Here is a 20,825-nt window from a genome sequence, read left to right as displayed (position 1 = left end):
CAGGAACCCCAGCATCCACTAGGACGATAGAGAAATATATATATTCTTACGTGTTTAACCATTTAACAACCAGCCACAATGTAGATTTGGTAATAACTCTGACCTGGTCTTCTGATCACCGACACCCATCATTCAATGTGAATGCTGTGTCCTGAGTACCCCTGCAATTCCCTCTCAAGCTTAACAAGATGTCGCTATGCATCACACATTCAGCATGAGTCCCTCACAGAATGTAGCTCACTCAATTTCCCATCAAATCCTCAACACTGATATCTATAATCTACCTGGACTCTCTGTCCCTCTCTTCTACTCCCAGTTTTGAAACAAACAGAAGATTAGTGTGGTCCAGGAACCAGTGCTCTTCATATCCCCAGTCACTGGCAGCTGAACACAATAAACAAAAAACACGCTAACTGCAGCACATGCCAGTATCCCTAGACAAAGGGATCTGTTTACCTCACAATATCCCAATGCAATGCAATATTCCGGCCCTGCTATGGAATTTAACAAGGTTAGCAGTATGATGGTGGCACACTACAATAAATGGCCATATTCCTACCCTGCAAGATCCGGCTGAGATTCTGTGACATACACACTAAAACGCTTGTTTGCAGCTGCAGCTTCTTCCAAAACCTTTAGGACCACCCTGGAGTAAGCATGGGTTAATATTTTCTGCAAAGAGAACAGAATTGAACATAGAGTTATACACAATCATATAGCAATCATCCCAATGCGAGTCCCCTGGCAAAACGATGGGGAAGGGGGGGGGGGAATGAGGCGACACTGTAATGTTAAGAGCACCAAAAGGCAAAATGGAGCGCATACATCCAACACGATTATAATAGCATTGATTTCGAGTTGAAATAATAAGATTTTGGTACTTACCAGGTAAATCCTTTTCTTTGAATCCATAGGGGGCACTGGAGTACTCTTGGGATATAGACGGCTTTAGCAGGACAAGGCACTGAATATTTAAATTTAGTAACTCTCCTCCCCTCCATACTCCCAGAATACCTCAGTGTTTTTTTACTGAGCCGAACAGAAGCGATAGAGAGGATGACAATGGAGAATTACATATAACATTATAACATAATGGACAACGATAAAGTTGACACATAACGTAACTGACAACTAAACAGTTGACACCATAACCGATAGAACTTGAAAATTTGAACAAATCGGTGAGAATGTGTTACCATAAGATCCACTGAACTTACCACAAACCAGGTAAAACTGCTCTGGGTGGGCGTCCAGTGCCCCCTATGGATTCAAAGAAAAGGATTTACCTGGTAAGTACCAAAATCCTATTTTCTTTTTCATCCACTAGGGGTCACTGGAGTACTCTTGGGATGTACCAAAGTTTTCCCCTTGGGCGGGAGAGCTGTTTGGCACCTGTAACACTAGGCGGCCAAAGCTAGATGCTGATGCCACAAACGTGTGCACTGATGACCATGTAGCCGCACGGCAAAGCTGCGTCGTAGAAGCCCCAAGACCAGCTGCCCATGAAGTTCCCACAGAACGTGTGGAATGAGCTGTTACTGATGTAGGCGGCTGTAACCTAGCATGCAGGTAAGCCTGACGTATTGTCAGTTTAATCCATCTGGATAAGGTCTGCTTAGAAGCTGGCCAACCCATCTTGGCAGCATCATAGAGAACAAACAATGTATCCGTCTTACGAACTGTAGACGTTTGGGCTACATAAACGTGTAGGACATTACTTTTGGCAAGAAAGCGGGATTCGTCCGAAGTTCCGCTCTGTCATCATGAAACACCAAATACGGTGGCTTGCATGACAAGGCACCCAAATCTGAAACACGCCTTGCCGAAGATAAGGCTAGGAGAAAAATTGTTTTCCAAGTGAGAAACTTAATATCCACTTGTTGTAAGGGTTCAAAATATGAAGACTGTAAAAAATCTAAAACCAGATTCAAGTCCCATGGCGCTGTAGGTGGTATAAATGGAGGCTGGACTCTGAGGACACCTTGCAGGAAGGTGTGTACAGACGGCAAAAGAGCCAAACGTCTTTGAAAGTAAATTGACAAGGCAGAAACCTGCACCTTTAGTGTAGACAAACGTAGTCCACCATCCAACCCCGTCTGCAGAAATAACAAAAGACGGGATAACTTGAAAGAAGATGTCGGAAACTTCCGAGCTTCACACCAACCTATATATGCACGCCAAATTCTGTGATAATGAGCTGCCGCAACGGGCTTCCTAGCACGTAACATGGTTGGTATAACCGATTCCGGAAAGCCCTCTTCTTAAAAGGCGGTCTCAACTGCCACCCTGTCAAATGCAGCCGCGCTAAATCAGGGTAAAGGAACGGACCCTGTTGTAACAGGTCCGGACGTAGCGGGAGCGGCCAAGGATCGTCTGCGAGTAGTCCGCGGAGATCCGAGAACCATGCTCTCCGAGGCCAATGAGGTGCCACTAGTATGACTGTGGCGGACTCTCGTTTGATCCATTTTAGCAACAGAGGGAGCAGCGGAAACGGTGGAAACAGATACATGAGGCTGTACGGCCACGCGATTGTGAGAGCATCCACCGCCACTGCCTTTGGATCTCGCGTTCTGGACACATACTGGGGCGTTTGGTGATTGTGGCGAGATGCCATCAGGTCCACTTGTGGGTAACCCCACCTCTGGACCAACATGCGAAAACACTTCTGGATTTAATGTCCATTCTCCTGGATGAAAATCCCGACGGCAGAGATAATCCGCCTCCCAGTTGTCGACTCCCGGAATGAACACTGCCGACAAGATCACTTGGTGATGCTCGGCCCAATTGAGAATTCGAGCTACTTCCTGCATGGCCATGCGGCTTCTTGTTCCTCCTTGTTTGTTGATGTACGCGACCGCCGTCGCGTTGTCTGACTGCACCTGGACAGTCTGAGACCGGAGCATGTGCACTGCTTGTCGTAGCGCATTGTAAATTGCCCGGAGTTCCAGGACATTTATAGACAGCAATCTTTCGTGATCCGCCCAGAGACCCTGGAGCTGACAATTTTGAACCACAGCTCCCTAACCTCTGAGACTCGCGTCCGTCGTTAGAATTATCCAATTCCAGATGCCTAACCGTTTCCCTGCGGTTAGAGTGTGTACTTTGAGCCACCAGAGTAGAGATACTCTGGCCCGTGGAGACAACCTCACCCTCTGGTGAATCTGCAGATGCGAGCCCGACCACTGTGCGAGCACATCCAGTTGAAAAGGACGTGAGTGAAATCTTCCGAACTGAAGCGCTTCGAAAGCCGCCACCATTTTTCCTAACAGTCGAATGCACAAATGTACCGAGACTGTGCGTGGCTTGAGCACTAATTGTACCAGATGACGAATACTCTGTACTTTCTGTTCTGGTAGGTAAATTCTTTGATCTACCGTATCGAGAATCATTCCTAGGAACTGAAGTCGTTGAGATGGATTTAGATGTGATTTCTTGAAGTTGACAATCCAACCGTGCTGAACTAGCACATTGAACGTTAGCAACGCATGTTGGAAGAGCATCTGTTGAGACGGAGCTTTGATGAGTAGATCGTCCAAGTACGGAACTATTATCACTCCCAGGGATCTGAGATGAGCTATCATCACAGACATCACTTTGGCCTCTCATCAGCGCCTCGGGTATTCACCAAACGGTAGAGCCTGAAACTGGTAATGGTTTTGCCATATCGCAAAACGCAAGAACCTCTGATGAGGTGGCCAAATTGGAATGTGTAAGTACGCATCCTTGAGATCCGGCGCAATCATGAATTCCTGTGGCTCAAAACCTGCAATTACTGACCGCAGGGATTCCATTTTGAATCTGTAGTAAGTGACGTACTGATTGAGACCCTTTAAGTTCAATATTGCTCTGACCGAGCCATCCGGCTTTGGTACTACAAACAGACTGAAATAATAACCCTGACCTTGTTGGTGAACAGAGACCGGAATCAAAACTGCTGAATCCAGCAGAGACTGAATGGCAATTTGCAGAACCGCCCTCTTATCGTCCGACACAGGCAGTCCCGTCTTGAAAAACCGCAGTGGCGGGAGACAGTCGAACTCTATTTTGTAACCTTTTAACACTAAATTGCGGATCCACCCATCTGTGGATGTCTGGAACCACGCCAAATGGAACGTCTGAAGGCGTGCCCCCACAACTGGAGATCAGAGATGGGCTGGGAGCCTGTCATGCCACTGGCTTGTCGGTGACCTTAGCGACCTGACGACTGGTGGAGGTTTGTTGAAACCTACGTCCTCGACCTCGTCTACCAGGTGTGGCTGTTCCTCTACCACGGCCTCGAAAGGGCTGAGGTCTAAAGGATTTGAACGCCGGGCCAGAGTATTTCCGTCTAGGTACCGTTGGAGGCAATGGTAGGAAAACAGACTCCCCCCCTCCCCCCCCCCCCCCCCGTGGCCTCAGAAATCCATTTGTCCAATTCAGGACCAAACAACTTCTCGCCACAGTAAGGTAACGCCTCTATACCTCTCTTGACCTCTGCCTTCGCCTGCCAAGAACGCAGCCAGAGTGCTCGTTGTGCCGTAACTAGCGACGATGAAAGGCGAGAACTGAGCTGACAGACGTCAGTAGAAGCTGTACAAAGATAATCAGCAGCTTCACAGATTTGATCAGCGAGAAGTATAAGGTGATCGTCATGTAGGCCACACTTGAGTTCTGTTATACATACAATTAGCGCCTTAGTTACCCAAATGCCAACCAAACCAGGTCTACGCAACACTCCTGCTGCTTTATACATGGACTTTAGCATAGCTTCTAGTTTACGCTCTGAAGGGTCTTTAAGTGTAGTAGCAGTTGGTACTGGAATGGTAAATTTTTTAGTAAGTTTTGACACAGACGAATCCACCATTGGCGGATTCTCCCATGTAGATGTCACAGACTCTGGAAACTGGTAACTAGACTTAAATCGGCCAGGTATAGAAAACTGTTTATCCGGATTCTTCCGTGTTTCTACTAACATCTTATTAAGAGATTCCGAAACAGGAAAACACACTGGAGATCTCTGTCGTTTAGTAACTACTACCTCATCATTTGTCAGAGGTTCTTCAGTCTCTGTAAACTTCAGAGACTGACGCACCGCCCTGATGAGATTATCAATGCCCAGGCTGTCAATATCTTCACTATCAGACTGCTGGTCCAATTCGCCCTCCTCATACTCATCTTGTGCAGTGAGGTCTGGCATAGAATCGTCAGAATGCAACATAGCAGAAACTGGTAAATCATAAGACAAATGAAATTTATCCTTTCTACCCAAAGTGGACTTGGACCTTTGCAAAGGCTGAGAGCCTTCTGGTATCTCTGGCGGTCTAACCCGAGACTCAGATCTTGCCGCTTCCCGCTTGTTTGGAGCGGCGGCCAATTCTGATTGCAACCCAGCCATTACATCTGCTAGTATTGCCCATTGAGGGTCCGGGGATGAAACCGGATTCGAAACTGGAGCGGAAATTGTATTTGTAGCTGAATTTACAAAACATACTGCGCATGTGGTAGAACCATCCGGTAACACACTCTTACAGACATTGCAGTGAAACTGCTTTTTTGTTTTTGCTGGTGCCTTACTCATTATGTACACAGACAATACAATATACAAAGACAGACAACTTGCACGACTCAGTAAAATAGTTACTAAGGTGTGTGTGTGTGAATATATATATGGCCGAAGTGCAGTGCACGTGGCCAGACTGTATGAAACCTGATACAAAATTCCCACTAACACCCCTGCGCCATCCTGTGGAGTAGAGCTGTAGGACAGGAACGTTCTGGAATCACAAACAGGAAGAAACAGGAAGCATGGTTAAAATGGCCCTCATGCCATGCTTACAGTTAGAATACATTGCAGGTTATAATATGCTTTCTAACCCCCTGTCAATATAGACTTAATAGCCTATGCCATTCCTATTAAACCCCTGCAGCCTTGCCTGTATTGCTGCAGCTGCTATGGGCCTTTATTCCCCCTCTCCCCGGCAGCTGCGCTGCTCTGTCCCCTCTGCTCCCCCCCCCCCCCCCCCCCGTAAGCTCCATCTATTCCTTGCGGATGGGAGCGGGTTTAGGGAGCCGGGAAGCGAGTGCATGGCGCGGGGGTGCGGCGGTGCTGGAAGCTGGGGTGCTTGGCTGTATAGAGCCGGTGTGCGACGGTGCGGGGAGCAGCATCGTGCTGTGAGTGCGGCCGGCTCTGAGCGGCGGGTGGCTCTGGCAGGCGCTGTGACCGGTAACTGTGAGCAGCGGCGGCGGACGGCGCATCGTTCCCCACACAGTGGGGCGGCAGCGTGAGCTGACCGCCCTGGTTCCTGCATACCTGATCGTTTAGTGAGGGCTATGACGGGGCTTCTTCTGTAAGCTCCGTCCAGCTTTTCCTGCAGGTCAGAGAGTGAGCCGCTGTTGACTGTGAGGGTGCTCTTTGTGAGGACCGACAAGCCAGGAACTGCTTCCGTGCAGCGTGCACTATCCCGGACCCAAGTTTCTTGCTAAACTGGGAAGGGATGTACTCAAATTGAAAAAAGTTAAAAATAAAATATCAAAGTAAGTGTGGAGGTTCCACACGTGCGTGTCACTGCTGTGAGCACAGAAAAAACACTGAGGTATTCTGGGAGTATGGAGGGGAGGAGAGTTACCGTATATACTCGAGTATAAGCCGACTTTTTCAGCACATTTTTCTATGCTGAAAAAGCCCCCCTCGGCTTATACTCGAGTCCATGGCTGCAGCAGACGCCGTGGGCTGTGTGGGCGTCCGCTGCAGCCGGCTCCAGGGACAGACACTAGAGGTCATTATTGACCTCTAGTGTCTTTGCGGCGTTGCTATGGGAGAGACGTCATGACGTCTCTCCCATAGAGATGATCGGGTCCCGGGAAGCGGGCGCCGGAGCGGGCGGCCAGACGGATCGGCGGCCAGACGGAGTGGGCGGACAGACGGAGCGGAGCAGCACAGCAGCAGAAGAAGCGGTCGGGAAGCAGGAGCGGGGCAGTGGTAAGTATTGTTTTTGTGTGTGTTTGTGTGTTTGTAAGCGGCGACGGGGGCACAGCAACAGGGGGCAAAGAAAGGGGGCACAACTACTGGGGGCAATGAAAGAGGGGGCACAACTACTGGGGGCAAAGAAAGAGAGGGCATAACTACTGGGGGCAATGAAAGAGGGGGCACAACTACTGGGGGCAATGAAAGAGGGGGCACAACTACTGGGGGCAAAGCAACGGGGGCATGTTTTTATCTGTCACTGTGGGGGGATATCTGTCACTGGGGGTATATGTGGCACTGGGGGCACAACCCTAGCAACAAGCATTACCCCCTGGCAACAAGCATAACACCTACCGCATGAAACCCCTGGCAACGAGCAAGACACCCTGAGCATGAAAACCCCTGGCACCGTGCATTTCCCACCCTAGGCTTATACTCGAGTCAGTAATTTTTCCCAGTTTTTTGTGGTAAAATTAGGTGCCTCGGCTTATACTCGAGTATATATGGTACTAAATTTAAATATTCAGTGCCTTGTCCTGCTAAAGCCGTCCATATCCCAAGAGTACTCCAGTGACCCCTAGTGGATGAAAAAGAAAAAGAGGACTGTGTCGCTCAAAGACTAGTCAGCATAGGCTTAAACAGGGATCAGCATGCCAGCCAGCATCTGACATAAGTAAATACCATAAGCAATACACTGTACAGACCATACATAAAATACCAAGACCCCACTGTATTTCCCATTTTAGAACAGGGGAAATCTGCAATCTGCATGTCGTATAACAAAGTAACTAAGATGTAATGTAATAAACAACTGTATTAAAGCATGCAGAGCAGAAGAGTGATAACTGTTGTACTTGTATTACACTTTACAACAACTGATGTCCATACAGCCGCCCATGGGATAGTATAGTAACAGCTGGCAGATCTCCAGAAGGACGAGCTAGCACTACTCCTTTTCTATGTCCATATCCCGAATAAACTCTTGATACTTACAGCTCCATCTTTTATAAATGGACAGCATAGCTTGGTGATCTTGTCCCTTGACAGAGAGATCCTTTTCAGAAAAACCTCCCCTCTTTCACTCATCCTTTCTTTACATCTAGTGTAATTCTGAAAAAAATCATGACATTATGATGAATCGGACACACAACGTATGGATTATTGCCTTGCGCATAAAATGTTTACTTGGGAGTCTGCTTAACCATAATAAGAACCTATAGTGTTCTCGCCACGCTATATTTCTCAGGCGGTCTGCCCGGCACGGTGATTACGCAGTCTCGGCGCTCGGCGGCTTGTGGAGAGGATCGTTCCTATGGGAGAGTGTGTGAGCAGGGGGCAGCTGCAGGCTGTCACTGCTGGAGCTGCTGACCCTGGTAGGAGGAGTCACTCTGGCAGCTGCCCTCCCCGGCCATGATGACTGCTCCTTCTTCCCCGCTGCCAAAAGCTGCAGGCTGCTGCGCAGGTAAGGTAGGAGTATCACCCTGCCCACTGTGCGAATCCTAATAGCGGTGCTCCGGCTGCATAAACTGTCTGCTGGGGTGTATATCCCGGGCTCCTTGTTATGGAGACACCACTGCACTGCTTCTGGCTGTACATGCCTGGGGCTCTCTGTGCCAGGGTCACTGCCCAGGGCCCCAACACCCAGATGCCTCGTAAAGCTGCCCGACAACAACTACTAGAAGATCTGGCGAGAACACTGGCAGGATATCCTTATAATGTATGACTGGTAGTATGTTATTTTATTTACCCTGAAGCTGTAACATTTTTATATTAATACTAAAGCTAGATATAGACATATCTACTCCATACTTTAAACACCTTTAACAGATTAGAATAATTTAAATATTTATCATGCAGTCAGTCAGTCAGTCAGTCAGTCAGTGAGAGGAATTACAACACTTTCTGTGCTGTCCACAAAGGTACTGATCTATATGAGATATATATATGTAGATCATTGTTTGGAATGTTCAGTTACCATGTTGATGCTAAAGCCTAGGAGGTTGCCTACAAGGCATAAAACACAAAAGATTGTATGTTTTTTTTCCTTATAGTTTACAGTAATGTAAAGTCTAAGCAATTTCTGGTAGCCATGAACTATTTAACCATTAATATTCCTAATATATAGTTATAATATATTCACATCTCTAAATAAAACAAGGTGATATAGAAACGTTTTGTGATGACTTACAGAATGCTCCAGCTCTGAAGTGAGTGTGATGAACCTTAGAAAGAGTTCCCCTCCAGAGGAGACCGCCACAGATGAATCCACTTTAGAAAGGGTTTCAATTGAATTTTTTAGACTCCCAATCAGACCTTGTATAGTTTCACCTGTAGCGTGATTAATAACAAAAACAGCTGAAGTCCTTTAATTAAACAGCACTAAAAACAGATGTAAGACATATATAGGTAAATGAAGCCAGAGTGACTGCACATGTTCAATCTTTTGTCTATTTTAAGGGAAAGATAAATATGGCGGTAATTCTCTGCCTTGCATTCGCCTGGGACAGTGGAAAGTTAGTGCTTGTTTGGCAGACTTTTAGTTTCAGAATTGGAGGATTAATACACAGGGCATACACACACGATAAGCCAGACTACTATACATTCAGACCTGTCATGTCACTCGACATCTCCAGTATGCAAGTAGGTAGAAACAACTTTAACATCATACAGTATATGGTATGTAAACCTATGTATGAATTAGAACTGCCCCAACCAAAGAATGCAACTTAAGACAATCAACGAATGTCATCATTAATCAACAAATGTCATCAGAATCCACAAACAAATGTTAAAAAAAAATAAAAAATAAATAAAAATAAAATAAAGAAAGAAAAAGAACGGTTATGTTTAAAAGTGTAAACAGGTGAGAAGATAACCATAGCAGAACCTTGGATTTTTACGTCAGAGGAGAAGGGGTATTACAGGTTGAGTATCCCTTATCCAAAATGCTTGGGACCAGAGGTATTTTGGATATCGGAGTTTTACGTATTTTGGAATAATTGCATACCACAATGAGATATCATGGTGATGGGACCTAAATATAAGCACAGAATACATTTATGTTTTATATACACCTTATACACACAGCCTGAAGGTCATTTTAGACAATATTTTTTATAACTTTGTGCATTAAACAAAGTGTGTCTACATTCACACAATTCATTTATGTTTCATATACACCTTATACACACAGCCTAAAGGTAATTTAATACAAATATTTTTAATAACTTTGTGTATTAAACAAAGTTTGTATACATTGAGCCATCAAAAAACAAAGGTTTCACTATCTCACTCTCACGCAAAAAAGTCCGTATTTCGGAATATTCCGTATTTCGGAATATTTGGATATGGAATACTCAACCTGTAGTAGATATATATATAATTCTGTCTGTTCACTTTAAATATGGCTCTCACCCAGATGGATCAGATTTATCAACCTTAACATCAGTTTATAAGGGGTTGTAAATTTAACAAAGAAAGGGAGGGACAAAGTAAATAATTTTCTATGCTATACTTTTTTTTTTCTTGATACAGGTTGAGTATCCCATATCCAAAATGCTTGGGACCAGAAGTATTTTGGATATCGGATTTTCCGTATTTTGGAATAATCGCATACCATAATGAGATATCATGGTGATGGGACCCAAGTCTAAGCACAGAATGCATTTGTTTCAGATACACCTTATACACACAGCCTGAATGTAATTTTATACAATATTATTAGAAACTGTGTGCATTAAACAAAGTTTGTGTACATACACACAATTCGTTTATGTTTCATATACACCTTATACACACAGCCTGAAGGTTATTTAATACAATATTTGTAATAATTTTTTTGTATTAAATAAAGTTTGTGTACATTGAGCCATCAGAAAACAAGGTTTCACTATCTCAGTCTCACTCAAAAAAACAAACAAACAGGATTTTGATACCTACCGGTAAATCCTTTTCTCCTAGTCCGTAGAGGATGCTGGGGACCACATCAAGACCATGGGCTATAGGCGGTTCCGCAGGAGCCATGGGCACTCTTAAGACTTTTCAATGGGTGTGAACTGGCTCCTCCCCCTATGCCCCTCCTTCAGACCTCATTTATAGGAACTGTGCCCAGGGAGACGGACATTTCGAGGGAAGGACTTACTTTAATACTAGCGGTGAGATACATACCAACTCACACCCCCAACCATGCTGCACACATGGCATTTAATATAACACACGCCAACAGGCATGAATTAATTGCAGCAACATGCTGAACTAAGATAACACAACTTGTGTAACTCTAATAACTAAACTGTACGTAAAGTACGCACTGGGACGGGTGCCCAGCATCCTCTACGGACTAGGAGAAAAGGATTTACCGGTAGGTATCAAAATCCTGTTTTCTCATACGTCCTAGAGGATGCTGGGGACCACATCAAGACCATGGGGTTTATACCAAAGCTCCAGTACGGGCGGGAGAGTGCGGATGACCCTGCAGCACCGATTGACCAAACTTTAGGTCCTCATCGGCCAAGATGTCAAACTTGTAGAACTTTGCAAATGTGTTTGACCCTGACCAAGTAGCTGCTTGGCACAGTTGTAATGCCGAGAACCCCCGGGCAGCCGCCCAGGATGAGCCCACCTTTCTAGTGGAGTGGGCCTTTACCGACGTCGGTAACGCCAATCCATCTGTAGTATGAGCTTGCTGAATCGTATTTCTGATCCAACGTGCAATAGTCTGCTAGGAAGCAGGATACCCAATTTTGTTGTGAGCATACAGGACAAACAGGGCCTCTATTTTCCGTATACGAGCCGTTCTAGCCACATAGATCTTCAAAGCTCTAACCACATCTAGAGACTTTGATTCAGTGAATGTGTCAGTAACTACTGGCACTACAATAGGTTGGTTTATGTGGAACGATGAAACCACCTTAGGAAGAAAATGTTGTCGAGTTCTCAACTCTGCCCTATCTTCATGGAAGATCAGGTAAGGGCTCTTGTGAGACAAGGCCCCCAACTCAGACACCCGCCTTGCGGATGTCAAGGCTAAAAGCATCACCACTTTCCAAGTGAGAAACTTCAACTCTATCTCTTGTAGAGGCTCAAACCAATCTGATTGAAGAAACTGCAACACCACGTTAAGGTCCCATGGTGCCACTGGAGGCACGAATGGAGGCTGGATGTGCAGAACCCCTTTCACGAAGGTCTGAACCTCTAGAAGAGAGGCCAATTGTTTTTGGAAGAACACTGACAAGGCCTAAATCTGGACCTTGATTGATCCCAATCGGAGGCCTGCTTCCACACCAGCCTGTAGAAAATGGAGGAAACGTCCTTAGTGAAACTCTTCCGTAGGAGCCTTCTTGGATTCACACCAAGACACATATTTTCTCCAAATACGGTGGTAATGTTTTGACGTTACCCCTTTCCTGGCCTGAATAAGAGTGGGGATGACTTCCTTGGGAATACCCTTCCTGGCTAGGATCCGGCGCTCAACAGCCATGCCGTCAAACGTAGCCGCGGTAAGTCTTGATACTCGCACGGCCCCTGCTGCAGCAGGTCCTCGCGAAGAGGAAGAGGCCGAGGATCTTCTATGAGCAACTGCTGAAGATCTGGGTACCAAGCCCTCCTTGGCCAGTCTGGGGCAATGAAGATTGCTCGAACCCTTGTTTTTCTTATGATCCTGAGTACCTTTGGGATCAGCGGAAGTGGAGGGAAGACATATACTGACGGGAAAACCCACTGGATCACTAGTGCATCCACTGCTACTGCTTGAGGGTCTCTCGACCTGAAACAGTATCTCTGAAGCTTCTTGTTGAGGCGAGATGCCATCATGTCTACTTGAGGAACTCCCCAAAGACTTGTCACCTCTGCGAAGACTTCTTGGTGGAGGCCCCACTCTCTCGTGTCTGCTGAGGAAGTCTGCTTCCCAGTTGTCTACTCAGTTGCCGACAGAGCTTGTAGATGTTTTTCTGCCCAGCGGAGGATTTTTGTCGCCTCTGCCATTGCCGCTCTGCTTTTCGTTCCGCCCTGCCTGTTTATGTACGCGACTGCTGTTACACTGTCTGCCTGGATCTGCACGGGACCGTCTTGAAGAAGATGTACCGCTTGTTGAAGGCCGTTGTAAATGGCTCTCAGCTCCAGCACGTTTATGTGAAGGCAGGCTTCCTAACTTGACCATTTTCCTTGGAAGCTTTCTCCCTGAGTGACAGCTCCCCAGCCTCGGAGACTTGCATCCGTGGTTACCAGGACCCAGTCCTGAATCCAGAACCTGCGTCCCTGTAGTAGGTGAGAGCTGTGTAACCAACAAAGGAGCGAAATTCTGTTTTTTGACGACAGGATTATCTTTCGGTGCATGTGCAGGTGTGACCCCGACCACTTGTCCAACAGGTCCCACTGGAATACTCTGGCATGGAACTTGCCAAACTGTATGGCCTCGTAGGCCGCCACCATCTTCCCCAACAACCGAATGCACTGATGGATCGACACACTTGATGGTTTCAGTATCTGTTTTACCATTTTTTGTATTTCCACAGCCTTTTCTAACGGCAAAAATACTCTCTGAACTTCTGTGTCCAGAATCATCCCGAGGAAAGACAACCTTGTCGTCGGTTTCAACTGTGACTTTGGATAATTTATGATCCACCCGTGTTGTTGGAGTATCGACAGAGAGAGTGAGATGTTTTGTAACAACTGCTCCCTAGATCTCGCCTTTATCAGGAGATCGTCCAGATAAGGAATTATATTGACTCCTTTCTGACGGAGGAGGACCATCATCTCCGCCATCACCTTGGTGAATACCCTCGGCGCTGTGGAGAGGCCAAAAGGATAACGTCTGGAATTGGTAATGGCAATCCTGAACCGCGAATCTCAGATAAGCCTGGTGAGGAGGATAAATGGGAACATGCAGGTAAGCATCCTTTATGTCTAATGACACCAAGTAGTCCCCCTCCTGCAGACTGGAAATCACCGCCCGAAGTGATTCCATCTTGAACTTGAACTTTTTCAGGTAGCAATTCAGATCTTTTAGGTTTAGGATCGGTCTGACCGAGCCGTCCGGCTTCGGAACAACAAAGAGGCTTGAATAGAAACCCCATCCTTGTTGTGACAACGGTACCAGGACTATGACCTGGTCCTGACATAATTTTTGGATTGCCGCTGTTACTGCTTCTCTCTCTCTCTGGCGGAGAAACTGGCATGGTCGATTTGAAAAATCGGCATGGGGGAACGTCTTGAAACTCCAGCTTGTATCCCTGGGATACTATTTGCAACACCCAGGGATCCAGGCCAGACAGAATCCAACCTTGGCTGAACAGTTTGAGACATGCCCCCACCCGAGCGGCCTCCCGCAAGGGAGTTCCAGCGTCATGCTGAGAATTTGGCAGGAGTAGGGGTAGACTTCTGCTCTTGGGAACCAGGAGCCGCTGCAGACTTCTTTCCCCTTCCCCTCCCCCTACCTGCAAAGAAGGGGGAACCTCTCGTCTTTCTGTATTTATTGGGCCAAAAGCACTGCATGTGCGGGTGATAGTTTTTTTTTTGCCGGTGCAGGCGCAGAGGACAAAAATGTCGACCTACCTGCGGTAGCCGTTGAGACTAACGCATCCAGGCCATCGCCAAATAAGGCCTCACCTTTATATGGGAAAGCCTCCATGTTTCTTTTGGAATCTGCATCCGCGTTCCACTGGCGAATCCACAGCGCCCGCCTAGCCGACACTGCCATGGTAGCGGCTTGTGAACTCAAGAGTCCAATATCCTTCATTGCTTCCAGCATGTAGGCGGCAGCGTCCTTGATATTCCCTAACTTAAGGAGTATCTTATCTTTATCAATTGTGTCAATTTCTGATGACACGCTTTCTGACCATTTTTCAATAACGCGACTCACCCACGCGCAGGCAATAGTGGGCCTGAGCAGCGTACCATTGGCTACATAAATGGATTTCAATGTCGTTTCCATTTTACGGTCTGCTGGCTCTTTAAGTGAAGCCGTGCCAGGTGCAGGGAGAATTACCTTATTTGTCAACCTGGAAAGTGCACTGTCTAACACAGGGGGTGACTCACATTTTTTTCTGTCCTCAGCCGGGAAAGGGTAAGCTATCTGAATCCTTTTGGGAATACGAAATTTCTTATCAGGATTCACCCACATCCCTTCAAAGAGAGCATTTAGTTCGTGTGAAGGAGGGAACGTGACTTTGGATTTCTTTTCCTTATAAAAATAAGCCTTCTCCTGAGGTACAGGAGTGGTTTCTGTAACCTCCAACACGTCCCTTATAGCCACAATCATATATTGTATACTTTTCGCCAATTTATGATCTATCTCCATGGAATCACTATCGTCGGCACAGGAATCAGAGTCCGTGTCGGTATCAGTGTTTATAACATTCGCAAATGGTCTCTTATGTGACCCAGAGGGGCCGCCTGCATAAGGAATAACAGAATCCTGAAAAATCACATCTTCCAAAGATTTTCTCCAGCATGCAGCCTTAGATTCAGACTTATCTAATCTTTGATTAATCAGATGCATACTGTCACGTATCTCTTTCACGCATGCAGGCTCTTGGTGTGCCGGTAGTGTCACCACATTACAAGTCTGTGTCCCTAAAATGGCTTCCTCCGGGGAGGAACTCCCTGCCTCAGACATGCCTCACATGTGTACAGCACACTCACAGACACACTGGGACTTATTTGGGGACAGACCCACAGTAAAATCTGTCAGAGGAACACAGTATAGGAGCAGCCAGTTCACAATCCCAGCGCCCGTAATGAGTGTGAACACAGAATGCCCACAGCCAACTAGCGCTTTTATACAGTTAATCACACTATAAAATTGCACCACAACACCCTGTGCCCCCCCAAATATCACCCTGTACTTGTCAGAAGTGGAGAAGAGGACCAGCGTGTTCTCTGCAGCCTGAGGAGAGAGAGAAAATGGCGCTGAGCAGTGTGCTGGCTGCCTGAGGAAGAAGCTCCGACCCCGCAATGGCACGTCCTTACATTCAGTAATCACAGTAATATTTATACTGGCAGGGGTAGGGCTGTGCCAGCGGCACCTTATGCCCCCTTTTAGCCAGTTCTGAGGTATATTTTTGCTGCCCAGGGCGCCCCCCTTCCTCGCAGTGCCTGCGTGTGTGGGCAGCAATGGCGCGCTGCGCTCCCGCCAGCCGCGCCGGACCTCAGCCGTCACTTACTTGATAGAAGTTAATTCTTCTCATACTCACCTGTCTTCTGGCTCTGCGAGGGGGGTGACGGCATGCTGTGAGAGTGAGCATCTAAACACGGCTAGCGTTCAGTACCCTTCAGGAGCTCATGGTGTCCTGTCAGCCAGAAGCAGCGCCATGAAACTCTTTAGGAAGTTGGTTCTGCTTCTGCCCCCTCAGTCCCACGAAGCAGGGAGTCTGTTGCCAGCAGATCTCCCTGAAAATAAAAAAACCTAACATAAGTCTTTTCAGAGAAACTCAGTAGAGCTCCTCAGAGTGCATCCAGTCTACCTGGGCACATTTCTAAAACATAGGTCTGGAGGAGAGGCATAGGGGGAGGAGCCAGTTCACACCCATTGAAAAGTCTTAAGAGTTCCCACGGCTCCTGCGGAACCGCCTATACCCCATGGTCTTGATATGTTCCCCAGCATCCTCTAGGACGTATGAGAAATCTGTATTTCGGAATATTTGGATATGGGATACACAACCTGTATACTATTTGCTTGTTGCATACCGCAAAATAAACTAACAGGACTACTATCTCAGTCGCAGCATAAACATACCCTTAAAACTGTCACAACAAGCCTGTGTTGATACCACCAGTCCACTCGCCCCGCCACCCCATTACTGCCCACAAATGCTCCCTGGCTGTCATTCACTCTGCTAAAAAAAAATCCTCTCTGCGACCACCATCACATTATAACAAGGACTTCTACGCATGTGCAGACCACTGATAATCGCTTTACTGCAAAACAAATCAGGTTTGCTTTAATTTCTAAATCAGTCCCTGTATGTAATTATGTTTATTTGATTTGTACTGTCATTCTCAGTAATAGCCAAGGCCTTAATATTAAAACTACCATTAAAAATAAGATTTTACTTACCGGTAAATCTATTTCTCGTAGTCCGTAGTGGATGCTGGGGACTCCGTTAGGACCATGGGGAATAGACGGGCTCCGCAGGAGACATGGGCACTTTAAGAAAGAATTTAGATTCTGGTGTGCTCTGGCTCCTCCCTCTATGTCCCTCCTCCAGACCTCAGTTAGAGAAACTGTGCCCGGAAGAGCTGACAGTACACGGAAAGGATTTTGGGAATCCAGGGTAAGACTCATAACAGCCACACCAATCACACCGTATAACTTGTGATAACTTTACCCAGTTAACAGTATGAACAATCACAGAGCATCAGATAAACTCTGATGCAACTATAACATAACCCTTATTTAAGCAATAACTATATACAAGTATTGCAGAAGAAGTCCGCACTTGGGACGGGCGCCCAGCATCCACTACGGACTACGAGAAATAGATTTACCGGTAAGTAAAATCTTATTTTCTCTAACGTCCTAGTGGATGCTGGGGACTCCGTAAGGACCATGGGGATTATACCAAAGCTCCCAACCGGGCGGGAGAGTGCGGATGACTCTGCAGCACCGAATGAGCAAACACAAGGTCCTCCTCAGCCAGGGTATCAAACTTGTAGAACTTTGCAAAAGTGTTTGAACCTGACCAAGTAGCCGCTCGGCAAAGCTGTAATGCCGAGACCCCTCGGGCAGCCGCCCAAGAAGAGCCCACCTTCCTTGTGGAATGGGCCTTAACTGATTTAGGCAGCGGCAACCCAGCCGCAGAATGAGCCTGCTGAATCGTGTTACAGATCCAGCGAGCAATAGTTTGCTTTGAAGCAGGCGCCCCAAGCTTGTTGGAAGCATACAGGATAAACAAAGATTCTGTTTTCCTGACCTTAGCCGTTCTGGCTACATAAACCTTCAAAGCCCCGACCACATCCAGTGACTCGGAATCCTCCAAGTCAGTAGTAGCCACAGGCACCACAATAGGTTGGTTTATATGAAAGGATGAAAACCACTTTCGGCAGAAATTGTGGGCGGGTCCGCAATTCTGCTCTATCCGCATGGAAAACCAGATAAGGGCTTTTATGTGACAAAGCCGCCAATTCTGACACACGCCTAGCCGAAGCCAAGGCTAATAGCATGACCACCTTCCACGTGAGATATTTTACTTCCACCATTTTGAGTGGTTCAAACCAGTGTGATTTCAGGAAACTCAACACCACGTTAAGATCCCAAGGTGCCACTGGAGGCACAAAAGGGGGCTAAATATGCAGCACTCCCTTTACAAACGTTTGAACTTCAGGCAGAGAAGCCAGTTCTTTTTGAAAGAAAATGGATAAGGCCGAAATCTGAACCTTAATGGAACCCAATTTAAAGGCCCAAAGTCACTCCCGACTGTAGGAAGTGAAGGAAACGGCCCAGCTGGAATTCCTCCGTAGGGGCATTCCTGGCCTCACACCAAGCCACATATTTTCGCCATATACGGTGATAATGTTGAGCCGTCACATCCATCCTAGCCTCTATCAGCGTAGGAATGACCTCATCCGGAATGCCTTTTTCTGCTAGGATCCGGCGTTCAACCGCCATGCCGTCAAACGCAGCCGCGGTAAGTCTTGGAACAGACAGGGCCCCTGTTGCACAAGTCCTGTCTTAGAGGCAGAGGCCACGGGTCCTCTGTGAGCATTTCTTGCAGATCTGGATACCAAGTCCTTCTTGGCCAATCCGGAACAATGAGTATTGTTCTCACTCCTCTTTTTCTTATGATTCTCAGCACCTTGGGTATGAGAGGAAGAGGAGGAAATACATAGACCGACTGGAACACCCACGGTGTCACCAGTGCGTCCACAGCTATCGCCTGAGGGTCTCTTGACCTGGCGCAATATCTCTGCAGCTTTTTGTTGAGGCTGGATGCCATCATGTCCACCTGTGGCAGTTCCCACCGACTTGCAATCTGCGTGAAGACTTCTTGATGAAGTCCCCACTCTCCCGGGTGGAGGTCGTGCCTGCTGTGGAAGTCTGCTTCCCAGTTGTCCACTCCTGGAATGAACACTGCTGACAGTGCGCTTACGTGATTCTCCGCCCAGCGAAGAATTCTGGTGGCTTCTACCATCGCCACCCTGCTCCTTGTGCCGCCTTGGCGGTTTACATGAGCCACTGCGGTGATGTTGTCTGACTGAATCAGAACCGGTTGGTCGCGAAGCAGGGACTCCGCTTGACGTAGGGCGTTGTATATGGCCCTTAGTTCCAGGATGTTGATGTGAAGGCAAGTCTCCTGACTTGACCACAGCCCTTGGAAATTTTTTCCCTGTGTGACTGCCCCCCACCCTTGGAGGCTTGCATCCGTGGTCACCAGGTCCCAGTCCTGAATGCCGAATCTGCGACCTTCGAGAAGGTGAGCACTCTGCAGCCACCACGGGAGAGACACCCTGGCCCTGGGGGATAGGGTGATTAACCGATGCATCTGAAGATGTGATCCGGACCACTTGTCCAGTAAGTCCCATTGGAAGGTCCTCGCATGGAACCTGCCGAAGGGAATGGCCTCGTATGATGCCACCATCCTTCCCAGGACTCGAGTGCAGTGATGCACTGACACCTGTTTTGGTTTTAATAGATTCCTGACCAGTGTCATGAGCTCCAGAGCTCTCTCTATCGGGAGATAAAGCCTTTTCTGGTCTGTGTCTAGGATCATGCCTAGGAGAGGCAGATGAGCTGTAGGAACCAACTGCGACTTTGGAATATATAGAATCCAGCCGTGTTGCCGTTACACTTCCAGAGAAAGTGATACGCTGTTCAGCAACTGCTCTCTTGATCTCGCTTTTAAGAGGAGATCGTCCAAGTACGTGATAATAGTGACACCTTGCTTCCGCAGGAGCACCATCAGTTCCGCCATTACCTTGGTAAATATTCTCGGGGCCGTGCAGAGACCAAACGGCAACGTCTGAAATTGGTAATGACAATCCCGTACCGCAAATCTGAGGTACGCCTGATGAGGTGGATAAATGGGGACATGAAGGTATGCATCCTTTATGTCCAGAGTCACCATAAAATCTCCCCCTCTCAGGCTTGCAATGACCGCTCTTAGCGATTCCATCTTGAACTTGAACCTTTTCAGGTATATGTTCAGGGATTTTAAATTCAATATGATATGACCGACCCGTTTGGTTTCGGGACTACAACATGGTCGAATAATAACCCCTTCCTTGTTGAAGGAGGGGAACCTTGACCACCACCTGTTGAAGATACAATTTGTGAATTGCAGTTAACACTGTTTCCCTCTCGTGGGGGGAAGCCGGCAGGGCCGTCGGTGAGGGGGCATCTCCTCAAAGTCCAGCTTGTATCCCTGAGACACAATATCTATTGCCCAGGGATCTAACAGGGAGTGAACCCACTTGTGGCTGAACTTACGAAGGTGTGCCCCCACCAGGCCTAGCTCCGCCTGTGGAGCCCCAGCGACATGCGGTGGATTTTGTAGAGGCCGGGGAGGACTTCTGTTCCTGGGAACTAGCTGTGTTGTGCAGCTTCTTTCCTCTGCCCCCGCCTCTGGCAAGAAAGGACGCACCTCGGACTTTCTTGTTTCTTTGTTCGAAAGGCTGCATTTGATAATGTCGTGCTTTCCTAGGCTGTGCAGGAATATAAGGCAAAATATCAGAATTACCAGCTATAGCTGTGGAGACCAGGTCCGAGAACCCTTCTCCACACAATCCTCAGCCTTCCATATGCCTCTTAAGTCGGCATCATCTGACAATTGCATATTCTACAGGACACGGCAAGCAGAAATCGACATAGCTTTGACTCTAGGACCCAGTAGACTCATGTCTTAATATATATATATATCTATCTCTTAAGACAGCATCATATATATAT

At 47.2% G+C, this 20,825-nt stretch overlaps 1 protein-coding gene across 1 annotated transcript in view; it reads right to left on the bottom strand.

Moving 5' to 3' along the window:
- Positions 1 to 20,825, bottom strand: part of EIF2B1 (eukaryotic translation initiation factor 2B subunit alpha) — a 32,934-nt gene that overhangs the window by 7,934 nt on the left and 4,175 nt on the right. Inside the window, exons 3-5 of the mRNA XM_063964490.1 lie at positions 9,132 to 9,271; positions 7,937 to 8,053; positions 560 to 672 (exon numbers count right to left, since the gene is read on the bottom strand). Coding sequence (XP_063820560.1) covers positions 560 to 672; positions 7,937 to 8,053; positions 9,132 to 9,271 — 370 coding nt within the window. The remainder of the gene's footprint in view (positions 1 to 559; positions 673 to 7,936; positions 8,054 to 9,131; positions 9,272 to 20,825) is intronic.

This window comes from Pseudophryne corroboree, chromosome 1 (assembly GCF_028390025.1).
Source record: "Pseudophryne corroboree isolate aPseCor3 chromosome 1, aPseCor3.hap2, whole genome shotgun sequence".
Taxonomy (NCBI): Eukaryota; Metazoa; Chordata; class Amphibia; order Anura; family Myobatrachidae; genus Pseudophryne; species Pseudophryne corroboree.
Note: the sequence above shows the minus strand (reverse complement) of the source record. Positions and strands in the feature narration are given on the sequence as shown.